This window comes from Poeciliopsis prolifica, unplaced genomic scaffold, assembly GCF_027474105.1.
Source record: "Poeciliopsis prolifica strain line A6 unplaced genomic scaffold, Auburn_PproV2 SCAFFOLD008, whole genome shotgun sequence".
NCBI classification, from domain to species: domain Eukaryota; kingdom Metazoa; phylum Chordata; class Actinopteri; order Cyprinodontiformes; family Poeciliidae; genus Poeciliopsis; species Poeciliopsis prolifica.
Genome location: NW_026562383.1, coordinates 7,267,853 through 7,280,268, shown reverse-complemented (window position 1 = coordinate 7,280,268; position 12,416 = coordinate 7,267,853). Strand labels below are relative to the sequence as shown.

At 35.3% G+C, this 12,416-nt stretch overlaps 1 protein-coding gene across 4 annotated transcripts in view; it reads left to right on the top strand.

Moving 5' to 3' along the window:
• astn1 (astrotactin 1) overlaps positions 1 to 12,416 on the top strand; it is a 333,499-nt gene that overhangs the window by 67,076 nt on the left and 254,007 nt on the right. For all 4 annotated transcript variants that reach the window (XM_055032916.1, XM_055032915.1, XM_055032914.1 and 1 more), the window contains exons 3-4: positions 10,970 to 11,220; positions 11,370 to 11,512. In XM_055032916.1, the coding sequence (XP_054888891.1) occupies positions 10,970 to 11,220; positions 11,370 to 11,512 (394 nt within the window). The remainder of the gene's footprint in view (positions 1 to 10,969; positions 11,221 to 11,369; positions 11,513 to 12,416) is intronic.

Below are 12,416 nucleotides of genomic sequence, written 5' to 3'. Positions count from 1 at the left end.
ATCAGCCTGGTAAAAAGATCAAATATGATATATTCTAAGAAACAATCCTCTTGCTCTCTTGTAGGTGACGGATAGTGAAGATGTTTCTGTCTTCCTGTTTTTAATGCCTAACATACACAAACTAAGTGACAGATTGATAGCTCAGCTCTAATACAATGTCTGCTCTGTCAGATTGAGGAAGGCCATGTCTTGCCTTCTCCATTGTGGACTTACATGACAGCAGTGCAAGTCATAAGGAGCGCTGGTACCATTACAACATCATCCCCTTCCGCTAGTAAGTGGATTATGGGGTTGGAGCGCAGGCATGCCATGATGTGTGGTTTAGTTTTATTGGCAATATAAGAGAACACAGTCCACTTAGTCCCCACTTTGATTTCAACTAATGTTGACATTAAACTGTTTTTTTCCCATATTGCCTGTATTTTCCGCCTCTGTTCAAGGGTGCTAATGCGGGTTGATGGTTTTGAATTGCATTTGTCACTGTGGTTTATTTGATTGAGAACCTTTTGAGGTACTTGACATTTTGCTTCCTATTATAGTTTACTCAGGGAGGAATAACGTGGTGGACGTGCTTAATGGTAAACCTTAGCTTAATAGCTATTGAATTGATATGTTCACCTCTGAGCTTTGAAAAATCCTAATACTTGAGCATTAGAAATATCAATATCATATCAATATCATCAATATACTAGTGAAAGTATTTCTCTGGCTTTATAGTCGCCTTTTAGAAAGCATTTTACGAATAGAAGGTAATTATCAAGATTATTTTTTATGATGTCATGACAATCATAATTATGTACTTTCATTAGTGCAGCAAAATTGTAAATTACTGGTACATTCAAGTGGATTAGAAAGCTCGGGATTCAAAGTTCTTACAACCTAAAATTTTAAGTCAATACATTTTTGATCGAATTACAAAAATGTAGGAATCAAACCTTGGGAGATTCAAAAGAAAACCTCAAATAGTTAAGTTGATGTTCTAAACTTAAAAATGTCCTAAAGTTTGTTGCCTTAGAACTTTGAGTTCTGCCAATGTTTCCTATTTTTTGCAGTGTTGCTGATATATAATTATATAATACTTGGACATTTGTGAAGAAATTTAAACGGGGCCTGCCAGAGTGTGCCCGTTGGTTGGAACCCAGCATTCTGATGATGATAAAAATTAGCATCAATACTAAGGTAAGTACTTATTACTAAAAAACATGTGGAGAATGACGAGCATGTTGAGCAACATGGAATTATTCAACTGACTATGTAAAAATTAGCGTATTAGCCAAACTGCTAGTGTTAGCTCAAATGCTGCCATTCAACATTTAACGTAAAAGAAAAAATCTGATTTATACTTAATTGCAGAAAATAACTCTAATCTCTTAACACCAAATTAATTATTGTTTATAAAACATAAGGTGTTTTGAAATGCTATTTTTCTGCTTAGACACAATAAATTTACAGTTGGTAAATTTAGCAACATTAAAACTCAAATGTTTACTTTGTTACACTTGTTACCAGAAGACGCGCTCGTCTCTTAGCAACAGATTAACAACAAATATTGTTATTGTTCAAAAAACATAAGACTTATTCTGCTCTTCTGAAATACTACTTATCTTAAACCACATAACAAGAACTGTGCAGTTGGTGAGTTTTTTTGAGAAAGGTGAAAATACTTTTTTGTGTTTGTCATTGGTGGTGAATATATCATAAAATGGACATTAAACACAAAAGTAAAAATCACATGTATACTTCGTGGCAGTTTCTTAACTGGAACGTAACTCTCATCTCATAATACCAAATTAATAAGTGATATTATTGTTTATAAAACATGAGCTTTTCGCATACTGCTCATCTGAAATTTACAGTTGGTAAATTTTGCAAAAGTAAAAATCAAATGTTCACTTCGTGGCACTTGGTTACCAGAAAATGCATTCACATCTTAGCAACAGATTAACAACAAATATTGTTATTGTTCAAAAAACATAAGACTTATTCTGCTCTTCTGAAATACTATTTATCTTATGCTACTGTAATACCAACAGGAATTGTGCAGTTGGTCAACTTTTCAGAGAGGTGATTTTTTTTTTTTTTTTTTTTGTCATTGATGACAAGTATATTATTCAACACATACACTCCTGATCAAAATCTTAAGACCAGTCAAAAAATTGCAAGAATTTGCATTTTGCACTATTGAATCTTAAGAAGATTCTAAGTAGAGCTTCACAATGTTAAAAGAAAATATTAGTGCAAGAGACAAAAACATTTGAGCGGGAATTTTCTGAAAACTGCATTTACACTCAAACATGATTTTTTCAGCTGATCAAAAGTTTAAGACCATAGTCTTTAAAAGCCAAAAGCTGTGAAAAAATCTGGATTCCATGTCATGTTCTGTGAAGTCTTTACACTGTCAAGACCTCCAGATGGCAAAAGCAAAAAAGTTCACTGACTTTGAATGTGGCAGGATTGTTGAGCTGCATAAGCAAGGCCTCTCACAATGTGCCATTGCTGCTGAGGTTGGACGCAGTAAGACAGTCATTTTGCATTTTTTAAATGATCCTGAGGGTTATGGAACAAAAGTCAAGCGGTAGACCCAAAAAAATTTCACCAGCTCTGAACCGCAGGATCCGATTGGCTGTCCGTCAAGACAAGGGACGATCCTCTACCCAAATTAAAGCCATTACTGGTGCCGACTGCAGCCCGATAACCATCAGACGGCATCTGCAAGGGAAGGGCTTCAGAAACAAAAAACGTCTTCAAAGGCCACGTCTTCTTCAACTCCACAGAATTGCCCGTTTGGACTTTGCAAGGGTGCACCAAACATGGGACATTGAAAGGTGGAAGAAAGTTGTCTTCTCTGATGAAAAAAGTTTTGGCTTGATGATCCTGATGGCTTCCAACGTTACTGGCATGACAGAGAGATCCCACCTGAGATGTTTTCTACACGGCACAGTGGTGGGGGCGCCATCATGATTTGGGGTGCGTTTTTCTTCAATGGAACAATGGAGCTTCAGGTTGTGCAGGGGCGTCAAACAGCAGCTGGCTATGTGGAGATGTTGCAGCAGGCATCCCTCATGACTGAGGGCCCTCGTCTGTGTGGTAATGATTGGTTTTTCAACAAGACAATGCTGCAGTTCACAATGCCCGCCTGACAAAGCAGTTCTTCCAAGAGAATAACATCACTCTTTTGGACCATCCTGCATGTTCCCGGATCTAAACCCAATTGAGAACATTTGGGGATGGATGGCAAGGGAAGTTTACGAAAATGGACATCAGTTCCAGACAGTGGATGCCCTTCATGAAGCCATTTCAACACTTGGAGCAATGTTCCCACTAGCCTCCTGGAAACACTGGCATCAAGCATGCCTAAACGATTGTTTTGACGTCATCAACAAGAATGGTGGAGCTACTCATTACTGAGTCCTTTTTTTTGGCACTTTGATTTCTGTTTTGGGGGGTTTTGGAGGTTTTTTGAGCTATGGTCTTAAACTTTTGATCAGCTGAAAAAATCATGTTTGAGTATAAATGCAGTTTTCAATTAATTCCCCGCTCAAATGTTTTTGTCTCTTATGCTGATTTCTTCTTTTAACATTGTGAAGCTCTACTTAGAACCTTCTTAAGATCCAATAATGCTAAATGCAAATTCTTGCAATTTTTTGACTGGTCTTAAGATTTTGATCAGGAGTGTATTAAACATAAAAGTAAAAATCTGATTGATACTTTATGACAGAAAAAAACTCTAATCTCTTAACACCAAATTAATTATTGTTTATAAAACATAAGGTATTTTGAAATACTGTTTATATGATTAGACACAATAAATTTACAGTTGGTAATGTTGCAAAAGAAAAAATCATATGTTTACTTCGTGGCACTTGGTCGTCTTACTGCTCGTCTCTTAGCAACAGATTAACAACAAATATTGTGATTGTTCAAATTACATAAGATTTCTTCTGCTCTTTTGAAATATTACTTATCTGCTTTCTACTTAACAAGAATTATGCAGCTGATGAATTTGGCAAAAAAAAAAATGTTTTTTGTTTTTGTTTTTTTGGTTGTTTTTTTTTTTTTTGTCATTGGTGGTAAATATATTATAAAACAGACATTAAACACAAAAGTAAAAGTCTTGTATATACTTTGTCGCAGTTTGTTATCAGAAAAAAACTTCTAATCTTTTAACACCAAATTAATTATTGTTTATAAAACATAAGGTGTTTTGAAATACTATTTATCTGCTGACACAAGAAATTTACAGTTGGTAAATTTAGAAAAAATAAAATCAAATGTTTACTTTGTTACCAGAAAACACACTCATCTCTTAGCAACAGATTAACAACAAATATTGTTATTGTTCAAAAAACATAAGATTTCTTCTGCTCTTCTGAAATACTACTTATCTTAAACCACATAACAAGAACTGTGCAGTTGGTGAGTTTTTGAGAAAGGTGAAAATTTATTTATTTTTTTTTTGTCATTGGTGGTGAATATATCATAAAATGTACAGTAAACACAAAAGTAAAAATCATATGTATACTTCGTGACAGTTCGTTACTAGAAAATAACGCTCATCTCAACACCAAATTAATAAGTTATATTATTTATTATAAAACATGAGCTTTTGACATACTGCTTATCTGTTTAGACATGAGAAATTTACAGTTGGTAAATTTAGCAAAATTGAACATCAAATGTTTTCATTTGTGGCACTTGGTCACCAGAAGACACATGAAAAGCCCCAGAAAACACTTTACCTCTTGAGAATATTGGCAGAAATCTTGACATAAAAAAATGAAAGGATAAAAAATATCAAGACATTTGTAGATTTCACTTGGTAAATAATTTTACTAAGTGAAATCTACAACCTTTCTCCAACATGAAAAGGTAATGATTTTGAAGAATCATAAATGATGGAAGATATAATTGACATATGTGAATTTATTTCAGGGAAATACATGAATATAAAATGTTTCGTTTGTAATGTATACATACAAATTCTCAAAAGTCGGAAAAGACAAATTTCGGTTTGATATGAGCCAAAACAACCTGAGACTGTAATTCACAGGGAGACAATCAATCAATCCATACATGTATGGATTGATTGGACAGATACTGTGCCCTGGACAAGAACCCAGTCATGCTGTTATCCATTTAAGTGGATAAGAAATAATAAAAAACTCAAATTCAAAAGCTGACAAAAGCAGGATTTCATGAATCTTCCTATATGCTTGTTTGAAGACAAACTGATTGCTCAGTTTCTGATAAACCATTGCAGTCATGTCGGCTGCTGCAATATTTTAACATAATCACCTTGCCATCAGCAATGACAAACAAGTGTTAAATCCAAATGTTGCCAGATGTTGCCAAATAATAAAGACCCCCATCATCTTCAGGTTCTAATTTGGAATCCCTTCACACTCATGACTCTGTGAAATGGATTATTTTTCATTTTTTTATGTATCAGTTTCAATTAGTCCAGACACTTGAAGATGTCACAACACAGGCGTGGACTTCCATAATGATGTGTTTAGAGAATAGACTGTATATGTTTTAAATTGTATGCTGTCAAATTAAATACATTAAAATATCCCCAATGGTCATTTGGTGATTTCCTTCAAATAAACTGGAATCAATCATGCTGTGTAGAGTTGGCTGGGGTTGTTCTCTTCATCTAATCCCTTTGTGACTCCTTGATGTTTAGATCAGGACTTTGTGGGGGGCTTACCATCTGTTACTCCACTTCTTTTTTCTGTCACAGAGGGCACCTTTTAGGATTGTATCTGTACATTTGGTATCATTTCATACTGTTGGATAAGTTGGAAACAACTAAAATCGTTTACTGAAAGCAATGTTTAATTTGTAACACAAAAGTTTTGATTTCATGTACTTTTAAAGCAAACTACACAATGTCTGTTATTATTTTAATCCATAGCAAAGTTATTTTATTCTTCAGTTACTTCAAATATATTTCATTCTATAAATTAAATTTGTGTTTTTATTGTGCTTTTTGCAAACGCCTTGAGTACATGATCAAATTCTGGTGTGTTCTCAATCAATTGTAAAACCTATAGCAGGTGTCGGTTTTGTGCCGGCTGCTTAAACGTTATTGATTAATTATACTGCAAGGACAAATTTTTGCTTTAGTTTGAACAAATCTTGTCTCACACTATTTATTTAGATAGCATGCTGATGTTATCTAAATAACATCAGCAATGTCCAAAATGTTGTGAAAGACGCCAAGTGCGTTGCAAAAAGATCTTTTAATGGTTGCTATAAAGGTAAAAAGCTGTTTTGGGACAAAGTCTTAAGGCTTACAGCCTTCGCTTCTGGTATTACTTTGACACAAACACACAAATGTGCTTTGCTGCTTAGCCGTCCATTATGCTTTGTATTTTGTTTCAGGCATTATATTAACAAATGTGACATTCAGATTTCTGACCTCATCTAAATAGAACAATATTTGGATTATGATGTTTGCATGGGTTTGGTATTATACGTCAGTAATCCAGGTTTACACGTTACAATGGACTGTCAAGTTAATAACTAAGGTCCACATTACTTTCTCTACATCAGATTTTTTTTTTTTTTTTTGTGTTGATTCAAGGTGGTTATTAAACTTGTATCCCTTGAAACTTTGAGCATGTAGCTTTGAAATTTGTAGCTTTTTTTACCCGTAAATATTCTGGTCAGCACCAACTTTCTCTCATCCTATAAGCAACCTTTGAAACTGACAGTGTATTTTATGAGTTACTTATTAGTTTTTTTTGGTTGGACGAAAAGAGCAATTGATTACTTGAAATATCCCAGAAATGCCATAATCATGATCAAACTATTTCACATTTGCCCTGCAGATCAATGTTCTATAACGATATGCTACATTTTGTTAATAGTTCTCCACTTGTCCAATGCATTAGTATAAGGAATTTGATCACCACTGACTTTTTGAGCCTGTGACATTCATCCAAGCTTTGCTATATGACTCAATAATAAAAAGTTTAAATAACATTTATAGAAATTGATCTCATGCAACAGTATGCTGAAAGATAAATGTTTAGTGTGCCTTCAATTGCTGGCAAGTTTCAGATTCTAGCATATCATTATTTGACCTCTTGGGGACACTCAGAGATTAATGATAACATACCCAGCTGGTCAAATGATCCCTAAATATAGAGGGAAAATTAAATGAGATGGGATAGCAAAGCTAAAATCATATACACTATTTTGAATTCTGTCAAATCTATACCCTTGATCCCAGCATACACACACAAAACTACATATACTTTTAAAAACAACCCACCTACTTTAAACATGTGACACGAATGGATGATTCTCACTTCTTAATGTGTTTTTCCGTGCAGCAGCTTACAAGCCAAATGAGTTATTCTGGGAATATTTCACATACAGTATTTTATTCATTGAATGCAAATCAGTAATGAAGACTTAATTGATGGAGGCTAATGTGTGTTTTTCAAATGCACTTTTCTACATGAACTATACCTCTTTTCAATGAAGCATTCTAATGCAGCTTTTGATTAATATACATATTGATTAATGCAAAGAAAAGATTTCTATTTACTTTAATTAAACTGATCCGTTGGAAATAACTTTGCATTGCGTAGCTTTACATATTCTCAAAATTAAGTCTTTTCAGAGAGAAAAATGCAGTTTCCTTTGTGTGCTATGTTTTTTTTTTCCATAGAGCAATCTTAGTTGGAGTGTCGTAATTGTTTTCTGTGAATGTCGATAGGGGTCATTATCGGTGACTTGCACAGAGCTGAACATTTAATTATTGCAAACCAAATGACTCGAGTCTCCTTTCTGACCAGTCTGTATGCAGATTTACTGCATAAGTGGCCCATATCATAGTCATTTGTTAATGTCCTTGACAGGGCAGATTAAGCAAACAACACATGCAAATAGGCCTCTTCTTTTGCAATTTTAAATGAATATAAGTAATGGAAATTCATATTTATTCAAGCTTAGCATTTAATATGTTTGGGCAAAAGGATCTTTTATGGAAATTACTGATTAAAACCCAAGTTTGCATGATCCATCCATCCATAATTTTCTTTTAAAGGGGCAGTATGTATTTTCCAGACACATAGTGCCAATCAAGTAACTGTTACTTCAGTTGTTGCAGCGCCTTTGGCCTCCCCCTCCCCCAAATGTTTGCCATGGGTTTATTCAAGAAATCCCAAACATGCATAAAAGAAGCAAAACCACACTTCAGGTATGATTTTGATGAGTTACCAACATAACATGATACAAAGCTAAAAAAAAAAAGTTGATTTCACATAATACTCCTTTTAATTATCTGATTTGGTAACTTTTTTATTTAATTCCCAGTAAATTAGTTTCACTTAATCCTGGTTATCATTTTCTGATCAAGCTATTACTCTTTTTTTTTAATCAGGCTTGTAATGGTTTGCTTAATTTTTCTGTTGCTTTCTGAAATGATGAAAAAGTGGTATTAGATAATTTTCTTATACATGTTAATTCATTTCTTTTTGCAGTCGGTGACAGCAACTCGGACGCATGTTTATGAAGAAATAGTCGATAAGAGATAGTTGAACCAAGTTTCACTTTCTGTGTCTTATGTAACTTGCAACAAAAAAAAGAAAGTAAATAAAACAAGCAAAAAAAAAAAAAAAAAAAGCAAGTCAGAGAAATGTGCTTCCTTCTAGTGTTTCTCCAGAGCCTGCACTGCGTGTAGGATCAGTGGGGGGCTTTTCAGAGAATGTTATGCACAAATTAAGACATTACAGCAGCCCAGCCTAAAAGTCAGAAGTTTTAGCATTTAGCCAAAGAGAGAACTCATGTGGTTTGTTTGCTCGATAATTTCTGCATTTCTGCTGTAAGGGATTCATTTCCTTCTTTAAAAATACATCATTCTCCAGTGGCAAATTGCTGCTGCTGATTCTCCATACTGTCACCTTGACATTTTCATAACTCTGTTTGACATTTTCCAAATTGCACAATGTATCTCATTTTTATTCATTTAGTAGCCCTGCTGCTAGCATCAAACTGGGCATGCATAAGAGGTAAACTGCACATTCTGAACAGGTAATGTTATGCCCTTAAGACATACCTTTAGTCCCATGCTTCATGTTTCTACTCCACATCATCATTTAAATAACCTTCAACATGCAAATAATGGCATTAGAAACAGAATTTCTATATTCAACAGAGACATTATCAACCTGACAATTGCTCTTGCATTCGCCTGTGTTTCCAAAGGCGGTGCTTTTGACCTGTCTTGACTTTGATCCATATCCTGCTTCTTGACAGGATTTTTTTGACTCTAGACTCGCCATTTCAGAGCTCTCTTTTACTCTTCCCTGCCGCTGCCTCACTCCCTCCTCAGTTTCTGTCTGATTCAGTTTCTGTCCTCTCTACTAGCCTGTCCTCGGGGCAAGCTCATCGCCCTTCATCTGTCCATCTTGTACCATCTCTCAGCCCTCTGTGGGTGTAGATGTCACCATATCCCCTTACCCCGTGGAGTGTCTCACAAGCCATTAAGTCAGAGAGAAAAAAATTCAAATGGAAGTGTTCCTGTGACCTGATCCAATCATTTGCTATCAGTCCTCTCTACACTACATATAAGGAATGAGATAATATATACCATTGCAGATGATGTTCAAATTTCCACAGTTGGCAGCACTGTTGCTTTGTAAAAATAAGGCCTAGGATTCAAATCCCAGCCTCTGGTCTTCCTGCAGGAGTTTTGCAGATTCTCTCTGTGCCTTTGTAAATTCTTTCTGGGTATGGCAGCTTCATTTTTGTCTGCGTCTTGGTAAAATGCATCTTTTTCCTCTTTATTTAATTTTTTTCGCACTCATCTCCCAAATCCCAAAATTATGGTCCAAAATTATGATGGCTAGGTTAAAATGGTCTTTCTAAAAAACCCTTAGGACAAAAACAAAACAAACAAAAAATACATGCACACTTATACTTGTCTCTGCGTTGCTATATGATGGATTGCATGTACTCCCCTCTCTCACACAATGACCCCTGGAATATACATACCCATGATCCTGCAAGGATAAGCCATAGACAGTAGAATAATTAAGTCAAGTCTCCAGTTGGTTATTTTCTATTATGTCATCTTTGTTTTCCCTTTTGTATTTTGCTTTCTTTATAGAAATTACATTCTGTCTATCTATAATACCTTTGTAAAGGAGAGCTTCAACTGAGATAAAAGAGGCCAACAATTAAAAATTCTCTCTCTCCTCTTAACTTTTAACTTCTCTTGCTTTTCAGTTGGAATGTCTGGACGGTATGATTCTTGGATAATTCAGCTTGTGAAACATTTTTACAAGGATTGAAGTCAATTGATTGTAGGATTGTTGAAATAATTATTTTCTGCATCCTGAAAGTGTCTGAGGAACTGTAGTGGACATTTGTTTTAATGTGTCTTTCCTTTTTTTCGAAATTAGAATTAGTTTTGATCGTATTATTTTTGTTGGTGTTAGAAAAAAAAAAGCTAATTAAAAACAACTTAGTTTGATATTGCACATTGTTACTGTTGTAGAAACATAACTTTGAGTCATTTGTTCATGAATCTACCCCTGGTGTCAAGCGGACAAACATGAGCATGATTATGATGATGTACCCTTTCCCAACTTGTGACACTGTTGCAGGTGCTGGTTTGTTGTTGATGTCATTGGTCAAGACATTTTTGGCTGCTCATACCTTTCACTTGTTCCTGTTTTGGAAAAAAAAATCATTTCAAAAGTTATGTTCTGTAGTGTCTGTGTTTAAAAGTAGAATAATAAAAATCTGAACTATGATCTTGGAAAACATTTATGCTTTATTCATTAAATTGTAGCTGAATCTTTTAGTAAACCCTGCCTTCAGTTCTCTGAGTTTGACTTTGATCTATTTTTTTCCTTGGCTGAATTTTCTGACTATGTTCCAACTGTTTTCTTCTCCCCTCCTCTGGTTTTCTGTCTCTGCTCCAAACTCTCCCCCTTCCTCCCATCAGGGTGGGATGATCGCCCTTCTGCTGTCCGTCCTGTGCCTCGTCCTGATCCTGTACACCCGCAGGCGCTGGTGTAAGAGACGCCGCATCCCTCAGCCACAAAAGAGTGCCAGCGCTGAGGCAGCTAATGAGATACACTACATCCCATCAGTGCTGATGGGAGGCCAAGCACGGGAAAGTCTAAGGAACTCCAGGGGTCAGGGGCCAAACTCTGGTGGCACCCTCAGCATCCGGGAGACACCAATTTTGGACGGGTACATGCTGAGCAGGTTCAGAAATAACTAGGAGGGACTTATCTTAGAATATAAGGCTGATAAGAAAAGGTTCCAGAGTCACGTCACTTTGGAAATCTAAAGTTAGGTCAATATATTACAGCGGTAACTGAATTCAGTCTCATCTGCAGGTACGAGTACGACATTACAGACCTGCGTCACCACTTACAACGAGAGTGCATGAACGGCGGGGAGGAATTTGCCAGTCAAGTCACCCGTACCTTGGACTCCCTTCAGGGCTGCAATGACAAGAATAATATGGACCTCACACCGGGTTAGTAGACTGCAGAAACAACCAGAGCAGAAAAGACAGAACAGATGGGATAAGCATAGGAAAAAGTTTTAGTTCTTCTGAAACATTTTGTAACATAAATCAGATGTAAAACAAACATCTCGATGTTCTTCAAAGTGTTTTCCTGTAATTTTCTGAAATATTCAAACCTTTTTTATCTAAGGAATTTGACAAAAGACTTCCATTTTGATTAAATAAATCAAATGGAAGTATTTTTCCAAAAATGTGACTTTTTTTGTACAAGTTTATCATAAAAGGTAAGGAAAAAAAGCACAATTTTACTCTAGCAGATGGTCATACACTAAGCCAGCAAATCTGAAACTGAAGACAAAAAACAGAGAACAATGCTGTATTTTGGCTGTTTCTAAAAAAAAAAAAAAAACTCCCCAAAATACATTGTACTGTACTATCAGGACAATAAGCTTTTTGTTAAGCCTTTAAAAGTTGCCTTCCACAGTCTTTGTGTTGACATTGATGGTCCCGATTGCTTTTCTTTTCTTCTGCAATTTTCAGAAGTGATACTTTCACTAACGGGGACAAACACACACAGTAAATTATCCCTTTACCGGGTCCCACTTAGCTTTGAAGAGTGCTTTAGTTTTGTTTTATTTATCCTGGTTTTATTGTTTTGATTATTTAGAGCAGTAAAGAAGTTATATGGGGAAACAAAGTAGCATTTTCTTTTCAAAAAGAAAAGTAAATATTTTAAGTGTTTTTTCACCCAGATAAGATCTAGGACTCAGTGATTTGACTTCAAAATCATTTTACTGTATATTTTCTCTATATTTGCTGTAAATTGTGAAATCTAAAATTAGATTCCTGATCTCTGTATTATTGTTTGACCCTATACCGAAGTGATGAACCATGACTCAACTAAACCCATTTT